Source organism: Diceros bicornis, chromosome 21, assembly GCF_020826845.1.
Source record: "Diceros bicornis minor isolate mBicDic1 chromosome 21, mDicBic1.mat.cur, whole genome shotgun sequence".
Classification (NCBI taxonomy): Eukaryota; Metazoa; Chordata; class Mammalia; order Perissodactyla; family Rhinocerotidae; genus Diceros; species Diceros bicornis.
In genome coordinates, this window is record NC_080760.1 from 14144525 (window position 1) to 14167061 (window position 22537).

A 22537-nucleotide genomic window follows, 5' to 3' on the forward strand; every position below is an offset into this window, starting at 1 on the left:
TGGTGCAGAAGGGGTCTAGGCTGGATAGGAAGGAGGGTGGCCATGAAGAAACAGGGTATCAGCCTGAATATTTCTAATAATTTGAAGCAGGTAAAGTGGGAGAAAAAGCTACATGCCAGAGTAGTGGGTCGAGATCGCTGCATAGGAGCTGTGGAACTGTTGATAGTCTAGAGAAAACTGTCCAATAGAACTTTCTGGATGATGAAAATGTTCTGTCTGTGATGTCCAATACGATAGCCCCTAGCCAAGTGTAGCTACTGAGCACTCGCAATATGACTAGTATGACTGAGGAACTGAATTTTAAATTTAATTTTAATTAAAATTAAATTAAAATAGCCACATTTGGCTAGTGGCTAGTGGCTACCATATTAGACAGTCCAGGTCTAGAGTTTGCAGTGTTATGGCATCCTAAATTGTAAATTCAGGCAGAAGTTTTATTTGAAATATGAATTCGTATGCTAAGGAATGATACTTTAGTATTTTAAACCTAAAAGTAACGCAACGACACAGAACTCAAGTCATATTACTTCTCAACTGCATATACTCCATGATCTAATGAAACAGATCACTGAGGCAGTACCACTAAAAAAAGAAAGGAGATCAAGATAGAAGGATGCCATAGAAAACAACACAGAGAGCAGTCATATTCTTCTCTGGCTGAGTACATGAGACCAAGAAGGCACATTATGGTCGGTGGGCCATTGCCTCCTATTTCCAGAATGGCAGTATGAATCAGCAGCCTTCGAGATGGAGAGCCCCTGGCTTCCTGCGCTCAGCCAACTTGTGCCTGGGACCCCTCTCCCAAGAAAAGGTTTAGGGCTCTCCACTTCCGGGAAGGACTGGGTTCTGGTTCATGGAATTCTTGACAGCGCAGTCCACTGACTTCCCCCTTCTGCCACCCTGCCCACTACACTAGGGATTCTCAATGTTAGCTGCCTAAAAATCACACGGGGAGCTTGTTGAAGAATCCAGATTCCCAGGCCACCTTCCAAGATTCTGATTTAGTAGGTCTGGAATAGAACCAAGGAACTGAAAAAAATTTTAAGTAGGATTAAATACAAGAGGATGTACACAGTGACAAGTGGATCTCCCTCTAACCATAGCTCCTAGACCCCAATTCTCTTTGTAGGCAGTTTCATGTCCATCCTTTGGGAAGTATTAAATACATAAGTAGGTGTGTGTGTGTATCTTTTAAGAATTGTGAAATAGTCATCCATTTGTATATAAGAATGTATAAAACACATCTATAAAGAATGAGTGTACTGTGACGCTCATGTAGCCAGCACCCAGCTGAAGAAGTAGGACAGGGCCAGGACTTGAGGAGCCCTGCCTTGGACTGTGCCCATCTGATCACACCCTCCTCTCTCCTGCCTGGTAACCACCATACTAACTTGGGTGATAATCATTCCCTTGCTTTTTATATTCCTATAGGTATGTATGCTCTCCCAAATCACAGATTGTTTAGCTCAGCCTAACTTTTGAATTTTATATATGTAGTTGAAATCATGTTGCAAACATTCTTCTGTGACTTTATTTTTAAGAATCATCCATATTGATGTGTATCGCTAGAGACTGTTCACTTTCACTGTTACATAGTAGTCTACTGTGTGAGTGTACCACAATTTATCCAATCTACCTCTAGTGGACACTGGCATTTCCACCTTCTGGCTGTTGAAAAAAAACGTCATAGTGAAAGTTCTTGTACATGAGTCCTGATGCACACAAGCACACATTTCTGTATGGTTTATACCTGGAATGGAATAAACTAGGTCAAGGGTGTGCATATCAACAGTAGAGCATCCACACTTGGTATTGTCAGTCTTTAATTTTTGCCAATCAAGTGAATATAGAATGGTATTTCATTATGGTTTTAATTTGTATTCCTCTGATTACTAATGAGGTTTAGTATCTTTTCAAATATTAATTGGCCATTTGAGTTTCCTCTATTGTGAAGTGCCTGTTCAGGGCTTTTCCCCATTTTTCTATTAGACTTTTGCAATTTTTTTTTTTTTCACTATTTTGTTAGCTTTCTTTATGTATTCTGGATACTAGTCCTTTGTTGACTACGTGTTGTGAACATCTTTTCCCACTTTGTGGCTTGTCTCTTCATTCGTTGTAGTCTTTCTGATTTTGAAATAATTTTAGACTTAAAGAAAAGTTGCAAAAATACCCTTACTCTAGTTTCCCTTAATGTTAACAACTTTTATAACCACAGTACAATGATCACAATCAGGACATAAACATCATATTACTAATTATGATACAGATTTTATATGAATTTCACTTAATGTCCTTTTTCTATTCCAGGATCCAAACCAGGACCCCACATTGCATTTAGTTGTTAGGTCTACTAAATTCTCTGAAAATCTGTGGCAGTTCCTCATTCGTTCCTTATTTTTCATGACCTTGACACTTATGATGAGTACTGGGTAGGTATTTTGTAGACTGTCCCTCAATTTGAGTTTGTCTTATGTTTTCCCAGTGATCAAGGTTAGGCGTTTCTGACAAGACTGCCACAGAAATGATGTGTCCTTCACAGTGTATCATATTAAAGGGTACACGATTTCAGTGTCTTATTACTGGTAATGCTAACCTGGTAATGTTAATGTGGTGTCTGCTGGGTTTCTCCACTACAGAGTTACTATTTTTATTTTTGTAATTGATGAATATGTTGGGGGAGATGCTTTGAGATGATTATGCCACATTTCTCTTCAAATCTCTGCCCATAATTTGCCTGTAACAGTTATTACTGTGGCGTTTGCCTAAAGGTGATTTTGTATTTCCCTTGCTCTGTTTATTAATCGGAATTCTGTAAAGAGCTCCCTCGTATCCCAGGCGCGCACCGATGCACCGCTTCTCCAGCCATGCTGAGGCCGCATCCCACATACAGCAACTAGAAGGATGTGCAACTATGACATACAACTATCTACTGGGGCTTTGGGGGGGGGGGAAGGAGGAGGATTGGCAATAGATGTTAGCTCAGAGCCGGTCTTCCTCAGCAAAAAAAAAAAAAGAGGATTAGCATGGATGTTAGCTCAGGGCTGATCTTCCTCACACACACAAAAAAGAGCTCCCTCTTCTCCCTCATTTATTTATATCAATATACAGTCACGAATATCTATTTCATTCTATGAGTAATAAGTCAATAATATAATTTTTATTTTGTTGTTCACAAACCTGTTCAAGCTGCTCCTTCCCAAGGCAACTTTCGTGACCTTATTTTCATCTTTGGGGTGGCCCTTCCTCAGCCCTGCCCCCAATCTTTTCATCTCAGCTGAGAGTCTCAGAGGTGATAAAAATCTGTCTTGAAATAGGCTACAGTTCTAGACACTGATCTTCCCCAAGGATTCATTCATTAACATGATAGTTGTTCTTTGGGCTTCCTAGTCAAGTATTCTGAATGTTTACTGGCCTATTTAAACTAGAACTCCATAACAGAGTGCATTAATGGACATCAGAGATGTCCACATTGTCCTAAAATGTTTATATAAGATTGTGTCTGCATTTATCTGGGAAAAGAGCCACTGAGATTTCACCAAGCTAGCTTAAAAAAGGCTAAGAACCAGTGTTTTAAATTCTATATTTGTGTTTTAACACAGATTGGTTGGAGGGAAAAGGTACTGGCTGGGAGTCACCCTCAAACTGATGTTCACTTAAATGATTACTCATTTTAGGTAAAAAATTTTAATATGCTAATTTTACACAAGTTGTTTAAAAAAGTATTTAAAATGCATATTGAACACATCTTTTGGACAAGTAGAACTAAACAGCAAGTATTTTATGTAAGTTGTACCTAGTTTTAAGACAAATGATCACAAAGATAAGAGCATCTGACGAATGTGAAGTTAAAGGACATTTTATTAACTGACAGATTAAAAACCATAACTCCACGTAGTGCAAAATGCACCACCACTGAACCCAATTACAAAGAACTGGTGTTAATATACAATGTTTAAGCAATGCTACACTTATTTTTGGCAAAGTGCTGTATTGTTTAGTCTGTATATAAAACTGACCATCTACGAACCAATCAGTATAAAAAATTTCTATAAAAACAGAAAAAAAATTTAGACAGTGGCTCAAGAAAACAAGCTGCCATTTATGCATAGATTGCTGTACAGTATATAACCTAACCAAATGTCCCTTTTGAGTTTTCAAGTTGTTGAAAAAAATTTGTGTCCAGAAATACATCGAGAAGGCACATAGTACAACCTATAATACTCTTTAGTCTCTGTAACTGATGCCCTGCCCTTGAAAAGCAAACGTGTTTACAATTTTACTCGAGACAAAAACCAAAGCCACTTTTTTTTTTAAATAACACACACAATTACTGATTAAAGTTCCAAATCTCTGGAGGAAAACACAACCAAAAAGCAAGCAAAACCACTCATACACACCAAGTCTGGAAACACACATATCTAACCTCCCCAAGTACGGGTTTGGTTTTTAGAAGTCCACCTAGAAAACAAATACTAAAACTTCAGGCAAATAAGAGCAAAACTGGGCATTTAACAATTACCCAATTAAAAAAAAATGTTGTCAGGAAAATTCGTAACAATATACAAAACATTATCCACTTAAGCTGCCTTCCTTTGAATAGTAACTTCTCCTACCACATAAAGGATACTATTGTAAATAGAAAAAGGTATCCTTATCTGTATGCTTCCCAGTACCTCCTTCTCCACCCCAAACCACTGTAATTGGTGTCAAATTTCAAGTGAAATTGGTACATGGCAAGGCTGACACCATTGTATTATGTAGGTTTTCTAAATAAAGCATTTTATATAAAACCTTAAGCATTAAAATAAGTAGATAAGGATGCCATTTATAATAACATCAACATGGCTGATGGCAGTGAAACCATCCACGATAGTAGCCGAACGTTTAAAAGAATTTAACCGGTATGTATGGGCCTATAAAATAAAAAGATAATTTTAAGGTAACATTACAGACATAGGCTAGTATCTCCAGTACAAGGAGCAGTCTCTTAACTGATTCTAGAAACAAAAACTAGTACTTGGAAACTCTTTAACTTTCCCCCTTAATCTATTTAAATTTAAGTGTCTATTTTCTAGTTGGAATCCTTCATTTTTTTTGTTTCCAACTCAAAGAAAATGAGGATAAGGAAGATACCCTTCTTAGCTCTTTTTTCTCAAGAGTATATAAAGACAATATATTTCCTTGAGGAGGAGGAGAAATAGCAAAGACACTCAGATTTAATGAAGACATAAAGATTATAAACCAGTGTACTACACAGACATGAGAAGTAAAAACAATAGGTGATGACAAATGACCCTCTCAAGTTTTAAGTAAACTGTATTCTCACTAGAATCAAAGTAGTGATACAACAGAGAAGGTAATGTAAACAGGAACAGTCTGCATGGGAACTGGAAAAACATACAGGAAATTAAGGTAAAAAAGGCTCCCTGGAATAGGAAGTCCAAAATCCAATCACTTTGCACCTTCTGCAAAAAATTCCCCACCCACCAACCATATAAATGCATTGCCACAGAAGATAAATAATTGATGGTTAATCTTCAACTTCCAGTGCAGTACATAATTCAATTAGTTGAGGAAGAAAAAGTAATAAACATAGGATATACATTATAAAAGGTTTTAACAAAAACACAAACTTTGAGAAACGGTGCACTGTGAAAACCAAGAAACTCATTCATGAAGTACTGCTTGTGTGCACCACATATTCCAGACTTTTTCCAAGTAACATTCTCTATTATCAGTTTAGAAACAGTCAGAGTACTAAACTCAGAGCGGTCTTATTTCTCACTGCCTGAATTTTTATGGAATATGCACTAAAGCACATTGTAAACCACTAATATTTACAACAGCAAAAATAATAATTAACTTATAATAAATTGCATTTTGGCCATGTTTCACAGAATACTTAACAGTTCAACTTCATTCTGTGTTATTATCGGTCTTGTGTCTTGCACGTTGTAGATGCCTAACAAACATCTAATGACCAAGAACTTCACTGAATTATGTAACTACTTTCTTCAGTCCTTACATGTGTCAATTTTAGACAGAAACCTTAGATACTGAGACAGAAACCACAGTGTGATATCACAGATGGTATGGTAACCCTTACCCTGAACAAACATCCCAAAGACTGAAATCATTTGTTTTCCAGGTACAAAGCATAAAAAACTAGGCCCAGATAAGGCAAACAAAATATCAATAACTGAAAGAGATGTAAATGTATTTAAGGTATCAGGAAATTTAAAAAAATAATAGAAAAAAAAGACCATTGTGGTTTAATATACAAACCTGTTCATGCTGCCAAACAAATTCTCATGGCTGAACTTCTGTAGCTCCTGAGGTACTAACAACTTGCATGTGATATATGAAGAAAGAGACCCCATGTATCCAGAGGCTTACATCCAGAAAACATTTAGCTGGTCTATTTTCAAGTTACCAACACATGGCGCTATAACGGACATGGTGTAAAACACACACACCTTCATGAAAGCTCTACCGTATCTCCCAACTCTGGTAAACACAAATAGTAAAAAAATAACTTCTAGCTCAGTTTGACTTTACAGACTTGGCCCCTAATTAGAAAACAAATAAATAAAGGGGTAGTCAAAATGGAAGGGGAATAAGGCGAGAAGGGGGATCTAGACTCTTGTTCTAAAGAGACATTCCCGGCACTTCGTCACAGCCAGTGGAGAAGAATCTACCACCACCATCTAACTACACTATTTGACCTCTTCCAACTCTAAACATCCCAATCGAGTCAGAAAAGAGCCCAGCTCTTCACTTAAAAGTCTCCCATGGTTCCCTGCATCAAGCTGCTACAGGGTTATTGAAAAATATAATACTTCACATAACTATATGCTGCTTTTTCCCTTGAAAACATTGTATAGATGTGTACTTATTTCATTAGGGTTGCATAGGAGACGGAAAAATAAGCTATTTGATTCTGAAGGTGATACCACTGTTCTGTCAGTAGAATGTGCTTTGGATTGTAAATGTGTTTAACTTAATTTCAGAGGAAATTGGTGAGAGAGTGGATGGCTCAGCAAAACCCATCACAACTGCTAAAACATAAAGTGACTGGCTAGAGGTACGGAATAGATCTTCTCTGTGTCGAGTTAACTGGCCCCCGTGTGAACTGAACCCTGCGCCCTGGCCTCATTAGCACCAACACTGAAGAACAGTTGTGGCAGAAAAATGGCCACAGGCCCCACCCCATCACTAAATTCAGTAGAGAGGCCCTTGGAATTTCAGACAAGGTTCAGTTCTAGACAGCCCTACCTCAAATCAGTATACAGTCCTCACAACAACTGTGAGGGAGGTAGATATTACTACTCCCCCGTTGGTGGAGGAAACAGAGGCCAAAGTGGTTACAGATTCTGCCTGAAGCCCGAGTTAAAACAAAAAATGAAAACTCAAGGAAGCCAACCTGTCACTTCTCATCGAGATGCTATGAAAAGATGTCACCAGGAATTCCCCCCACATTGCTTGCCACTTGGAGGACAGGCTCCATGGCAGAGGATTTATCACTGTATTAGAAATACAAAGCCTCTCTCTTTTCCCTTGGGCAGATGTCAGTATGAAGTCACTCAAGTGCCTGGACAAGTACTTCTGAATTTACAGCTGATGTGAGGTGGTGAGTGGGCAGAGCTGGCAGGACAGATTCCAAACAACTTAAATAGTGAACTAATGGTTAGTTGTGGACATATATTTTTCCAAATACAATTTCACGGGTCTAATTAATCCCTCTGCGTGTGAGACAAGCGCTTTTGTCCTACAATACCTGTAATGTTTGTACCACGTCACACAGTCACATCAGAATTACTAAATGCACTGTTCACTAACACTTAATGTACCTGAATTCCAAAATGAACTGCATGGCTAATCTGGGGGGAAAAAAACCCATACACACAGAAATATATCAAGTTTTCTTTCAAAAGAAAGTTCAGCCATAATTCCATTATATCCATGGCAACTATCACCTGTTAATGCTTATGTTAGTGTGTAAAAATGTATTCATTATATACAGAAAAGATTATCAAGTACTGGTCAATAAAGTGTATGGCTGACCCTGAGAATAAATTTTTGCTTACTCAAAAGATTGATTAAGTAATACAAAATAAAATGAAAGATGCCTATTCTCGTACTTGGGAAGAAATGTCTTTAAAATGCTAACTCATATACACCTTACTAGATTCAAAGACATCCCTAAACACCAAACACTGTAATTGTATTGATATGTTTCCAAAAATATTCTGAACAAATTTACAAAAAAGTAAATGTTAAGAGCAAGGCATTATGTGATACACAGCATGTAAATCTGGTTTTCAAGATAGTGTCTAAACACACTGATAAAACTATGTGATTGGTCATCAACTGGCTGTAAAGAGACAGCATCTTCATTGTCCAGACACACACAGAGACACACACACACATATGCAGAAACCAAGAGAAACCAACCAACCAAAACTTGAAATTCTTAGTAATTGTACTGACGTGGGCAGGGCTGATGAACAGCCCACCCATTGTGCTTGACTTGCCGAGAGTGGCAATCCCTGGTAAGATTTTGGCGACGAAGGCTATTTCTGTTCAGAGACTGTCTTTCACTATGTTCTCTTATCCACTGGGAAGGGCGAAAGCTCTTGGGTTGTTCCAGAAAAGCTGTATGAGAGGCAAGAGCTGCAACATAGCAGTGAATGTGCTGCCCCATTTCACTTTGAGCTTCTACTCTGAAACAGAAAAAAATGGAGATGTATGAAATAACAGAGTATGTTATTAATGAAATTGAAAAAGTTACTAAGCAATTCAATTGCCACACCTGTTTATGGTTGAATGAGAGCTTAGTATCTCATGGCTGACATACAAGTTTATATTTTGTGACTGATAATGACTGACTGATAATGGTAGAAAGGAGAAGCCAACTTTTAACAGAAATATGCCATGTAATCCACAGGTGGTTAACTTAGTAGACTGTATTTTTTTTCAAAAAATGCTTTACACTTTGAGTGAATTTCAGTTATACAGCAAACACATTTATATAAGCTTTTCTGGGAGGGGAACTAACATTTATTGCATATATGCATTTGCCAACTGTTTTGCAAATATTATGTATTTTAATTCTCACCATAATCTTAAGAGGAAAATATTTTAATTTCCAAATTTTACTGGTCAGAAAGCTAAGGCTCAGAGATGTTAAGGTCACAATTATTAACTGACTCAACCAAGATTCTAAAGCAGGTCTTACTCCAAAGACCATGGTCGTGAAGCATGGTTAACACTGGTGCACTGTGCCAAGAGCACCTTCACAGACGTTTTCTGTCTCTAAGTAACATATCCTAGGAAACAAGCTTTAAATCTATATTTAATAGAAATATGCATAAGGAAATTCTACTCATTTAACATTTTTCTAGGTAAGAAGCTACCTGCTTATTACAGAAAACAACTTTAAGTTTTTAATTTATATCACACACACATTTTGGAACAGCATTTGCATAGCAATGTTATAAAGACCCTTAGAGAACATGTAATCCTAAAATATAGCTACATACCATATGATTATTTTATGTTTTCTATATTAAAAGCTAATCAAATAGGATAGATCTAAACTATACTAACACATAACATGAAGAGTTTTAAGATTTTTAAGGGTTATTTTACACAGAAATGGCAGTTATATATTCTGCCTATAATCACTAGAGGAAAACACTATTATCTTTTAATATATATATTTTTTAAATAGTAGACTTAAAGCAGGCCACATTAAGAAACTAACAGAGAGAAATTAAAATAAAGACAGTGGTTTTTAAAAGGTGGGTGCCTCAAGACCTCAGCCTCCCTGCTCAGACTGAGAACACATATCACAAGTTTCAAAGGGAATATACTTACTCTGTGCCAGTGAGTCTTATAAGCAGCTTTTCCTGGCCCTACAAATGTTAAATGGTGAACTATTAAATTACTAGTAAGATTTAAAATGCTATTTAATTTTACGTTAGGATGTGGTCAATTTTTCTTTATTATAACTGGTTTACTATGGGTCATTAAAGGCTGTATATTACTTAATTTAAGACTATGATAGCACATGAACCTTCACAGACAATATCTATAAAGGCTAAAATGCAATAAAACGTACACTCTGAAGCCTATCTGTAAGTATGAAGTACTTTACTTTTACATGCTTTATGGTAATATCCCCAAAGACAGGCTGGAAACAATCTAACTTCTGAAAGACATATGATTTATTTCCTGCTCAGCAAATATAGATGTTTACTACATAGCCATCCTCCTAATTTTGGTAACATCTGACTTCTCTCTTGATTATGTGGGCCTTTCTAAAAAGAATTTCAAATCCAAACATAAGGATGTTAAAAAAAATTTCAGTTATTATAAACTATAATAATTTGCAGTACTTTCTTATGTTCAGAAAGAATTCATATAAAGTTAAGTGTGTTCTTTTGATCCTTTATATATGGAAAAGTACATATTTGTTTATTCTATATGTTACATCAAAACATGCAACAAGATACAAAAACAAACAAGATATTAAAAAATGAACATTCTCACTGCATCAAAACTGCAAACACATAACCAGATGCAGTGCAAGGTCCTGGACTGGATGCTGGTTTGGACAAACTAGATGAAATATTCTAGGCTCTAGTGGGGAAATCTGAGTATGGTTTGTGTAGTAGAGGAAGTGAAATTTTACTGAAAAGAAAAGGGTGGAAATCATTGCCTAAAGAAGCAGATTATAAAATAGTATACACAGCTTGATCCCATTTAGGTTAAAAATGGTGTGTGTGTGTATGTGCATGCCCATGGGCACGTACAGAAAAAATAATCTGGAAGGATATATGGCCTAGGGTCTTAACAGTATTCACCTCTAGGTTGTGGGAATGCCATTTTAAAATTCTAAATTTTTGCATATTTGCATTTTCTAATTTTCTGCAGTGCACATGTACTGCTTCTGTAAGTTACTTACAAAGCTGCTGAACACACACACACACTTTAAATACTGTAAAGTAAATATGCAAATGCCAGTAAGTTTCAAGTGACTATTAGTCATGCTAAGTTCTTGAGTGGAATTTCTCAAGAGGTGAAATCAGAATAAGGTGGGAAGAATTTTTAAGAAGTGAAGAAATTAATTTGAATCAACTATAAAGCAATTAAATCAATACTGCCTCCAAAAAATTATATTTTAAATTTTTGTTGGAATGCCTGAAACACTGACCTTTTGATAAACTTACAGCACTGAATAAAGTGCCAGTTAAAGTAACATTTCCCATCAAAGATCTTACCCAGTATAAAACCTAGGTAATCATATAAGCAAACTGTTTCTCAATTTGGTACAAGCATATGTTTATGCTCATTCAAGATCATCTACAATATTGAGACTTGAGAGTGCAGCAAACTCTGGTAAAGTTAACAAATTAATGAGCTGCCTGGGCTTTGTTTATATTTGGCAAACAGGAAATAGTAGAAGATATATACAATGGTCTAGTTAGTAGAGTTGGAGCCTGGACAATCCAAAAGGGGCCCTTTGGGTGACAGCACTAACCATAGGAATATTCTGAACTGCTCCAAAGAATCCAATTCACCTGTACCCTTGACAGGTATTAAAGGAATTAAGTCAGTGCAGCATCTCCAAAATACTTTAACACCATCGGGAACCTTCCACTAACATGCATCATGGACTAGCAGGACTTCGAGCTAATTAACACGGCCATGGGCTTTATTTTAGTGGGTGGGAGCAAGCTTGAATATATTCCCTGGATAAAGACCACAGAATGTCTTTAAGTTTGTTTTGGAATACATCACTCTTCACTGACCAGGACCCTCCCTCAATCTTTAGGCCCTCAACCCATCTGCAACTCAAACAGAGCCTTTCAGACCACTTGGGACCCCCATATAACAACAAAACATTGTTTGGGTGTGAACTCTTTCCTTTGTAAGGCAGAAAGCAACTCTTTGAGCAACACATTTTGATAAAACTGTCATTTTACTTCATGCTTAAGATTTCTCAGGTTTTCAAGGTTAAGTGCCATTTGATGTGACCTACCTAAGACTACTTGGAAGAAAATGAGAGTTGTATTTTAAGATATACTATTCTTGTTGAATTTGATACCCCAAATAATCCAGTCAATAAAGTGCCAGAGTGGGCCGGCCCGGTGGCGTAGCGGTTAAGTACGCGCGCTCCACTGGGGTTGGCCCGGTGTTCGGATCCCAGGCGCGCACCAACGCACCACTATCAAGCCATGCTGTGGCGGTGTCCCACATAAAGTGGAGGAAGATGGGCACAGATGTTAGCCCAGGGCCAGTCTTCCTCAGCAAAAAAGAGGCGGATTGGCGACAGGTGTTAGCTCAGGGATGATCTTCCTCACACACACACACACACACACACAAAAAAGAAATGCCAGTCTTTTCTTTCCATTCAGTAGCAGAATATTATAAATGAGACAGCTCTCCATTATATAACTGAGGCCATGCTACAACTAACTTTTTTTCTTTCACAGTATCTTATATGTGCATGTCATTTGTTTCCTACAAAATCATCCTCTTCCCCTAAGTGTTTGCCATTTGAAAATCACTCAGCACGTTAGCCACTTGCTTTCAAAAGGTTCTGCAAAATGATAACAAATGTATGTGTGTATTTATATATACACATATACAGAGAGAATAAATGTGGTGGAATGTTAACAAGTGCTTCGAAGAAAATAATAAAACGAGGATATATAACTAACTTTTTTGAAAATCTAAAATGAACAATTTTTTTATACCATCAACTGCCTTGTGCACTGTGTACATACTTTCATAAATCTCTGACAAGACTACTTTGCATCTCCTAAGAACTTAGCTTTGAATTGTAGTAGAAATAAATAAAATGCATGCTGAACAGACTACATGTGGAGAGCATAAAATACTTAAAACATACCTGGGACTACTTGGGTTATGAAATTCGTCAGCCCCACAGCTGGCCTCATTGAGACTGGGGCAGGAATTATGCACAGCATAGACAGACATGCTGGGATGTTCAATGAGAAGGTTTTCCATAGGACTGGTTTCCACCTTGATAGTGGTTAATCCACCTGCAGTAAAACATGGGGGAGGGGTGATAAACCAGCTCTCCTCCATCGGACAGGACTCAAACTGGAGGAAGCAGGAATCACTTGTATCAGCCAAGCACTCAAGAGATGCAGGTAAACAGGAAAAGACTGAAGGATGCTCAGTAGGTGCCTCTTCACTGATGTCTTCTTCTTCCTCGTCCTCTGCTGCTGAGAAACCAGTGCAAGTGTCTAGATCATAGTCCACAGGCGTCGGTAAAGTCCCATGGGAGGATGAATATCACAGTGGTATCACAGAACACAGAAAAAGAAGAGACAATACTGTTAGCTGATGCTTAGAGTCTTCTCTTATTTAGGTCAGAAACAAAACCAGTTATATTCACTCATAATGATTATACAATAATTTCTGAGCTGTGTGTGCGCGCGCGCGTGTGTGTTTTGGCTTTGCAAGAATGGTTTTAAGACTGTTTCCCTTCTGCTGAGTAAACATATAACAAGCCATATGGGTTACTGCTTGTCTAGTATTAGGGTTTCCTATTAAAGTGCCTCTGATTTGAACAGGGTATAAGGGGGTTACAAAACTAGAAAGTCTGATGTCAGTCAACTTCACTGATTGATTGTCTGGCACAGGATGTTTCCTGCAATTTTTTTAGACAAAATCTTGTTTAATTACTTTTAAGGCTTAAAAATCTTCAGATTTACTGGTTTACTTATGCAAAAACTGAGATGTAAGAGTTTCTACTGTAACTGTGATGACTAGTCACTGAGAATAGCTTACCTATGAAGTCAACAAGAATCCACTCATCATCTTCTTTCTCACTAAATTCTGGTTCTTGGTTGGAAGAAGCATTGACTTCACCCACAAACATTTTATTTAGTCTCTGGAACATTGTTAAGGCAAGATTGAGACTTTGGCTGGATGTCTTGATAGCTGAGATTTCAAAACCCTGTCTTCAGTCAGCCTGATGGCACCGACAGGGGATTAAAGTGCACACGGTGCTTATTCAACTTAGGCAAAAAGCAGGAAGAGTCACCATCCCTAAAATAAAATAGAAAAAGGAGGTTATTTCAAATCAGTGTATATTTACATAATATTTAAGTATATTTTACATATATTTAAAAGTACATACACACCCACCCTTAGAAGAAAGCACAAGCCTTAGCCTACATCTATAGCTGTTCCCTTCTTGCAGGAGTCAAACACAAGAAATGCAGTATCTCTTATTTACAAAACATTATGAATTGGGTACTCAAACACAACCTGTGAATATCTTAAAATGTGAAATAAAAGGGAAAGAGTTGGTTCTTTTTCGCATTTGTGCTTTTATAATAAAGGGAAATTTGAATAACGTATTTCAGACTGCAATACTGCTTTTCTGTTAGAGCAAAAACTGGATGTTCATGGTCTTGCTATAAGATATTCAACTGCCCAGTTCAACAGCCCAGAAGCTGCCAAATGAGCAATCGTGCCCAGTGACCACCGTTATGCCAGCCCTCATCATTCCTGGCTCATTTTCTCCTCTGCTCTGTACTTCTCGTATATGACTGTAAGCATACCTAATTACATTTAAAATCTGTAACTGCAGCACCCTTGGACCTTCAAAACATTTCCTGCAGCTGGCATGGGGAGATTTACACTGTAGAAAACTGAGCTGACAGTGACTAGATCTGGGAACAACATTCACTGTGTAGTGGCTAAACAGTTAGTGCTGTAGTTAAATGCTGTTCAAGTCAAGAGCAAGTTCAAATGCTCGCTCTGCTGCTTATGCCCTATGAGTTAGGAAGTTACACTACTTCAGTTGGTCATAGTTCCTACCTCATGGAGTTCTGGTGAGTTCTAAATGAGGAACTCCAGTCTTGTCTTATCTTATTCTTGAGTTCCAGATTTATATATCTATTTCTGCCTGGTTACCTGACAGGCATATCAAACCTAACACATACCAAAGAGAACTTTTAACTTTTTCCCCACAAACTTACTCAGGTACACTGCCCTCATCCCCTTCTCAGTAAGCAGAAGCAGCAGCATCCAGCAGTTATTCAGGCCCAAAACCTAGCAGTCACACTTGACTTTTTTTGTGCCCTACCATCCCCCCCGCTCCCCCCCAACCCCTCATCCAAACTATCGGCCGGCCCTCTTGACTCTAGCTGCACAAGGAGCTCGGATCTGCCTCCTTCTCTCCATCACTCATCCTAGTTGAAGCCAACCTGGTGTCTCTCTGGACTTTGCCAATAACCACCTCCTAGATGGTCTCTGTGACCTACTCTAGTAAAATGAGATAATATAGGCAACATACTCAGCAAGGCACTTGGCACAAAGTTCTCTGTCAGTCAACTATTATTCTACAAATATTTACTAAGCACCTATTACACACCAGGTGTAGTGCTAAGCGCAGGGGAGGCAGCAGTGAATAAGGACCTCCCACAGCAAGTGCATCAACCCAGGGTGATGAATGCCATGGAAAGAGAAGCACTGGTGTTCCTGAGATCTACGCAGGTGGAGGTCAGGGAAGGACTCCTGCAATAAACAACTTTAATCTTGAGTGGCTAGGAAGACCAAGCATGGAGGAAGGGGGAGAAGGAACAGTGGAAACCTGCAGATGAGGGAGGATGCGGCACCTTCAGTATGCCTCAAGGTCCAGAGGGAGGGTTGTGAGAGCAGGTCTTGCAGGACCTTGTGAGCCAGAAGTTAAGGGCAGGGAGAAGTCAAGGATGACCACTTAGTGGACTAGGAGTATCCTGCAGAAGGTGCAGCTTGGCCATTGTGGACATGTGGACTTGGGGAAAGCTTTAAGTCACACACTTGGAGACGTTTAGTGGGAACTGAACACCGGGCTCTGGAGTTCAAGAGCACGGTTTCAGCTGGGGGCACAGATTTGGGAGTTGTCAACACACAGTGGGTGACAGAAACCATAAAAGTGGATGAGATCATCCAGGAGTGGTGAGAAGCACCTCGCCAAATGACGCTTCTTTTTCTCACATGGAGCATCAATCTTGAATCCATAACTTCAGACTCTTGACATTTCATTTTCAAAACAATCATCTTTAGCTGTAAATGTAGTTAGAATCTGTAGTTGATGAGACTTGGTTCAACTCTTTATGGGCAAAATGGACTGCCAATTGTCTGGCACGCTACTACAAATGTGGAGCATATGAATGTATGTTCAAATAAATGGCATTTGAACACTTTTGTGGTCACAATCCATCGTCCTCAGCCATTAATTATTAAAAGCTGGTAAACAGGAAGTGTCACTTGCCTAACCAGTCTTCCTGAAACCCTGCAGAGCAACATGGCCAGACCGTGAAGGCTGGAGCTCTAGCAAGAGAATTCAAATTCTGTTTTATGTTCCATGTAAGAGAAATCAGAAGAAAAGTGGGCTGTGTAGTTTGCTTGACTCACTGGGTGTGACAGTTACAGCCCCTAAGATGAGCTTTCACAAGGTCTGATGTAAATAAGGGTTTGAGCATATAAACTAGAAGGGGAAAAAAGATATTTTTAAAATCTTTCCCCCATTTCTCTTAACTTATAGAGGGAGATACTGGCCCCAAGTACAATTCTGTTTCTGCTGAACCAGTTGAGAGAATGACCCCAATTCTCTTGAGTACAGGGCTGCCCTCAGGCCCTGGATCAGCAAGGAAGCTGGAGCTGCTGGGTGGGGAGGAGAGCATCCCACAGCGGAACTCCTGCTCATCCTGAATGAGTGCCTTGTCCCCCAACTGTAACGCTGTGTGAGGGTAAGGTGGGGCCCAGGCTAGTTAAGTGGCAGCTACAAGTCAGAAAACATTGCTGGAGCGACTGCAATTGGGCAGCTTTGGGTTCCCAACTGCAAACTGCCCTCTCTGGCTACAGCTCCAAACCCATGTAATGAAAGCCAGCTTATGGCTAGAACATACACAACTGCCACAGGAAAGGTGTCTCCAGAGGAGCTTTCCACAGGGCAGCACAAGTCAATCTTCTTTTTGTGTCCCAAAGTCAGAGGCTGCCTCCAGATGTTCCATGTCTCCTGCAAGGGCAGCCAACCTTGGGTGGGCAGAGCGTTCAGAGTTTCCCAGCCTGGAAAGGGAAGCGCTCATCCTCATCTCTCCCGAGTCACTGGTGGTATTTACATGACACACCTGTTGAGACCCTATGGGAAGGACACAGAGTGGAGCTTTGGAGAGGGGTGGAAGGAGTGCGGGCCTGCGTGCCAGCAAGTGAGGGTTCTGGCTCTGCTTCTACCTCAGGTGGCTGGAGCTACACAACGCAGCCCTTCTGAGCGTAGGGCTCACTGTCAGAGAAACAGGGAGACTGTGTTGCATGACCCGTCACTCTCCCCACAGATTCCAGCACAATGAAGAAGTGATGTTGGTCTAACTGCGCAACCTTCCTTTGGCTCTGCTTTCTGCAGGTGTCACAAAGGACAAGGAGCTAATGCAGAGACCCCAAGACGCTCAACTGTCCAGCGAGCTGGCTGCCAGGCACATTAGGTGAATGAACTTGAAATGTGACCAGGGTGACTGAGAAACTGAATTTTAAATTTTATTTAATTTTAATCCATTTAAAATTTAAATTTAAAAGCTGACAATTGAGCCAATTTTTAGAAAACTTTCAAGTGCGTTTGGAACAACTGATCGAGTATTTCCAATGAAAATGTACATCTGAACTGAGATGTGCTGTGTGTGTAAAATACACTGGAATGTATTGCAAAGATGCTACCTCTTTACCAAATTCCAGAGCTGTGTTTGTAAATTTATCCTCTCAGGACACATGCTTCCTCTGGAATTTTCACTTTAGTTGTATCGTTGCCCTAGAGTTGTGAATATCAAAAAGTCAGTGATTGTGGTGAGGAGTAAAGTCTGAAGTTCTGCTTTGACTTTTTTTTAGTACCCCTCCCAAAAGAATGTAAAACATCTCAATAATTTTTATATTGATTATATGTTAAAATAATAAATAATTTTGGATATATTAGGTTAAATAAAATATATTAATAAACTTAATTTTGCCTGCTTTTTTTTAATATGGCTACTAGAAAATTTAAACATACATATAACTCACATTATATATTTCTATTGGACAATGCTATTCTAGAAAAATTTCTCTAAAATCTTGATGGCCTATCCTCCCACCAATGACCCAGAGACTGTCCCTACCCAGTCACTGCTACTCCTCACTGCAGCTCCTGCCCAGGAATGGAGGCTCTTGGTGAGGCTGGTTCTATGTGGAGCTAAAAGTCAAAACAGAACTTCAGACTTCATTCCTCACCACATCACTGACTTTTGATATTCACAACTCTAAGGCAGTGAAAATTCCAGAGGAAGCATATGTTCTAAGAGGATAAATTTACAAATACAGCTCTGGAATTTAGCCAAGAGGCAGAGGCAAAGAAGGGTAGGTGGGGAGGCGCTGCTGTTCTCTGGGGCACCTGCAAGCTCTCAGTGGTAATCAACCTCAGCAAGGCAGTCTCAGCCCAGTAGAGAAAAGAAACAAAGTGTCTGGGCCCAGTATTTCAAGAAGGCAGCTTTGTCCCTGTTCTGCGGGCTCAAAATACCTCCACCCTTCCTTTGGGGAAAAAAAAGGCTTTTTTAAAATAAATGAAAACTACATTATAGAAAGTTTAGAAAATAAATACAGAGAATAATTATTCCACTGCCTTGTGGCAATCACTGGTAGCATATTGTACATTTTCTTCTAGCTTTTTCTTCTACACATACGATTTCTTTTTATCATAGTTGTGGTCTAGTGAATGCACAATTCTGTATCCTGCTTTGTTACTTAACATTTTATCACTGATGTTTTTCATATTATTACATGAGTAGAAATGCTCTGTGGGCAGAGAAAGGTGGCTGAGTTTAATACTTATGGGGAAGAACATTCTAGTTTGAGAACTTAGATAAGGAGTTGCTAGTCTGGAAGAGCTTGTTGGTGTAATTTATTTTCTCATTTTTGAGACAGGCCACCAAAGCCTGCTGTGTTTGAAATCTTGGCTTTGCTACTTGCAACTTGTATGAACCTAGGATATTTAGTAACCTCTTGGTACCTCAGTTTTCTTATCTCTAAAATGCAGATGATAGTGCCAACGTGAGGATTAAGTGTGTATCACTTAGAATAGTACCTGACACATAGCAGGCAGCCAGTAAATATTAACTTGAAATGTTAAATATAACTTGGAATATTAAAGTTCATTCTAAGCCAGCTGTGTGACTGTGAGCAAGTCATTTAGCATCTTTGGGTCTGAATATCTTTATCTGCAAAACGTTTATGTAATAATTAGAGCTACAATTTGTTGCTTACTGTATGTGATGGGGACTTGAGGTACTTATTTGTCCCACTGTACTAATAAGGAAACTGAGGCTGAGAAATTAAGTAACTTGCTCAAAAGTGACAGAGCCCATCACGAGTGGAGCTGGCACTAGAGTGTAAGTCTGTCTGGTTCCAGGTGTCTTGCTTTTTCCCTGCACCTGATCTCTCAGGCTCCTTCCAGCCTCAACTCTGGCTCTATGAACTTCAGAGAACAGTGCTTTTCAGTTGGTTTTGGCTGCCAGTAGGAGGCTCCAAAAACAACATTTTTAAATTAAAAAAAAAAACACAAGAAAACCACAACTTTGATGATCTAACTTCTAACTATGTGTACAGTTGTGGTTTCTTGACAGCTTCGAAGTATCAGGTGGCTAACCTAACACATCTTGATTGAAAAACGGCCTCAAAATTATCTCTCTCTTGATATTGCATCCTCTCTCACTAGTTTAGAAAAATAAATATGCTGATTCAAGTAATTTAACATAGATCTTAAAATGCAGAAAAACCAAGGCAAGAAAGTTGTCTTTACTTGTTTCATTTCCACCAGCCTATTCAACTAGCTACAGGAGGTTATTCTCCCAGGGACCCTCCACTGTCTGCCCTCAGGGCAGAATGACAGTGGATGAAGACAGCAATAAGTGGTAATTCAGTGCCTGTTAACCTTGAATTTTGAAAGTAGGGCCATTCCCAAGAGAAATAGGAGGGGGCAATGGAGGGAGCATTCACAAAAAAAAACAAAAATCAGGATGAAAAAATAAAAGAGACCTTGGTCATAGAAATTAGGAGGGTCCTGGTTCCAGGCAGGGGCCTCTGACAATTGTTGCCAGTTCAGAATTATAGTGGCTGTGCCTTAAAAATCAACAGCTTCCCAGTGCTTTTCACATCTGCAATGAAAAATGTATTTCAATTACCAAACAAGTGATGTCGGGATCTTGGGGTACCTCATTATTACCTCTGTTCAGTGACCCCATGGGTCACCTTTCCCCCCCTTTTCCCAAAACTACTTTGCATTCAGAAAAGGCTCTTTTAGCAACGGATGCTGAAGTTCTTGGAAGTTACAGATGAAAAGGGGCTCTTCTTTAATCCACTCTAAATTGAAATTAACATAGAAGATAAGGGGCAGATGTAATTAGGAAATACAATAAAAACGAAGAATCCTCAGGTAAAATCCATCTGCAACTTTTAAAGAGAAAAAACCATTTCCTTTTAATTGGCTGTGTGGCCTTGAGTAAATTACTTAATCTTTCTGGGCCTCGGGTTTCCTATCCGCGAGATAATAAAGCCTACTTCATAGGGTTATTGTCAGGATCAAATGAGCTAATGCATGTAAAGCACACAGTAAGTGCTCAATCAGCGTGAATGATCAAAACGATTAGGATTTTAATTATGATGGGCAATAAAGTGCTCTTTCCACAGGTGCAAGCTCAAACAGTGATGTGTAAGATCAAGCAGGGTCAAGAAACATACAACCGAGAAGCGGGCACTTAAGCGCCGGTCGCCGCGTAACAGAGCAAGGTTCCCAGTGGCCAGAGCCCACTGTGCTACCGAGCGCGACCCTGTGCCGAGAGGGCTGCCGGAGGAGGAGGGCTGCCGGAGGAGGAGGGCTGCCGGAGGAGGAGGGCTGCCGGAGGAGGAGGGCTGCCGGAGAAGGCGAGCGGCGGGGCCGCGGCCTCGAAGGGACGCCTCCTGAGGCCAGGAGTCCCCGACGCCGAGTGACGAGCGGGCAGCCCGAGGCGCACAGCCGGGTGCAGGAGGAGGAGTGGAGGAGAGTGAGGAGGAGCAAGAGGCGGAGGAGACAGGGGAGGAGGTCCCGGCGCGGCCAAGAAAACAGGCCACGCTCGGGGGAGGAGGCAGCAACCAAACACCCAACCGCCGCCCAGCGCGGGGCTCGGCTGCCCCCGCCCGCACCCCGGGGCCGCGGGGCCCGCCGAGGGCCGGCCGAGCGGGGCGGCCCGGCCCGGGGCGGCGAGGGAGGAGGCGGAGGCCCGAGAGCGCACGACGGCGGCCCGCGGGAGGGCGCCCGGTCGAGGCAGCGCCGCCGGGCCGGCCGCCCGCACTTACGTGGGCCGGAGCGCAGCGCGGAGCGGCGGCACCGGCGCGGGGCTGCTGAGGTCCTGCGGCTCCCCGGACGGCGGGCGCGGGCGCGGGGCCGCTCCAGCCCTCCTGCTGCCGCGCCGCTGGCCGCCGCCGGCCGTCTCGCTCCTTTTGTTGTTGTGCGGCGCTCGGAACAGCTGATCGGCCGCTGCGCCCGCCGTCGGGCCCCGCCCGCCCGGCCGCCCCGCCCCGGGGCCGCGCCAGCCCCGGGCCCACCAATCGGCGGCGCGGGGGCCCCGGGGCCGCCCTGCGAGAGGTTGTCACTAACGCACGTGACCTGGCGCCGAGCCGGGCGACGCTCTCAAGTTAGAAACAAGCCCGGGCAACAAAAGCCGGGGTGCCGAGGGGAGACGAGGGGCGAGCGGACGGGAGGGGCAGGGGGGTGTGGGAGGGGCGGTTGGCACTGGGGCGACTGGGAGAGGAGGGGGGCCGGAGGCGAACAGAGCCGGGAACCCTCAGGAGGGAGAGGGAGGCCTGGAGGGCGAGAGGAAGAGCCCACCCCAGTGGCCCTTTTGGCCGAGTGAGGGGCCGAGGGTTTGAGGCACAAAGGGATACAAAACGGTTTTTGCCGTGAGAGGAAAATTAATGGCATTGAGAGTGATGCAAGCCAAAGATCCAAGAGGCCCGTTGAGACCAGTGTAGGCGGAAACCGTAGACATGGCGCTGTGAGGCAGGCTCACTGCTTCGCCGCCGTGGGAAGGAAAGTCTGGGCTCCAGATACAGGGCATGCTGGCCCACCCAACCTGCTTAAGACAAGGAGCCAGGCCCCACCTTGCTGTGGTAACGGACAAAGGGACCCGACACTAGGAGCTGACTGAATTTGCCCATAGGCTCAGGATTCAACCGACTGGCCGGCCTGGAGGACCCTCTGCTCTAGCAGACGAGAAGAACCCTGGAGGAAGAAGAGTTAGGAGAGCTGCTTCTGCCCCAGACTCTGCATCCAAGCTCTCCTGTGACCCAGGGAGGTTATGACCTCTATTCTGTTTACATACTTGCAAACTATGGACATTCACACAGGGCTACTTGCTCTTTGGGTTACTTAGAGTGAGAAGAAAAGGAGACAGTGGGTTTGAAAATACTTTCCAAACCAAAGCTATGAACGCCTATAGATGGATTAACT

At 41.2% G+C, this 22537-nt stretch overlaps 1 protein-coding gene across 5 annotated transcripts; it reads right to left on the reverse strand.

The window, feature by feature from the left end:
• Positions 1 to 3840: 3840 nt before the first annotated feature.
• Positions 3841 to 21506, reverse strand: TP53INP1 (tumor protein p53 inducible nuclear protein 1). Of its 5 annotated transcripts, none has more exons than XM_058564643.1 (6): positions 21385 to 21506; positions 20089 to 20207; positions 16941 to 17173; positions 13828 to 14088; positions 12920 to 13280; positions 3841 to 8723 (listed from the first exon to the last, which is right to left on the reverse strand). In XM_058564643.1, exons 4-6 carry the CDS (start codon positions 13937 to 13939, stop codon positions 8474 to 8476), a joined length of 723 nt encoding a protein of 240 aa, XP_058420626.1. In that variant the 5' UTR covers positions 13940 to 14088; positions 16941 to 17173; positions 20089 to 20207; positions 21385 to 21506; the 3' UTR covers positions 3841 to 8473. The 5 variants fall into 5 exon arrangements, with proteins under 5 accessions (XP_058420626.1, XP_058420627.1, XP_058420624.1 ...); XM_058564645.1 differs by lacking the exon at positions 16941 to 17173 and adding an exon at positions 9880 to 9917 and having other exon boundaries at positions 8644 to 8723; XM_058564644.1 differs by lacking the exon at positions 20089 to 20207.
• Positions 21507 to 22537: the final 1031 nt, after the last annotated feature.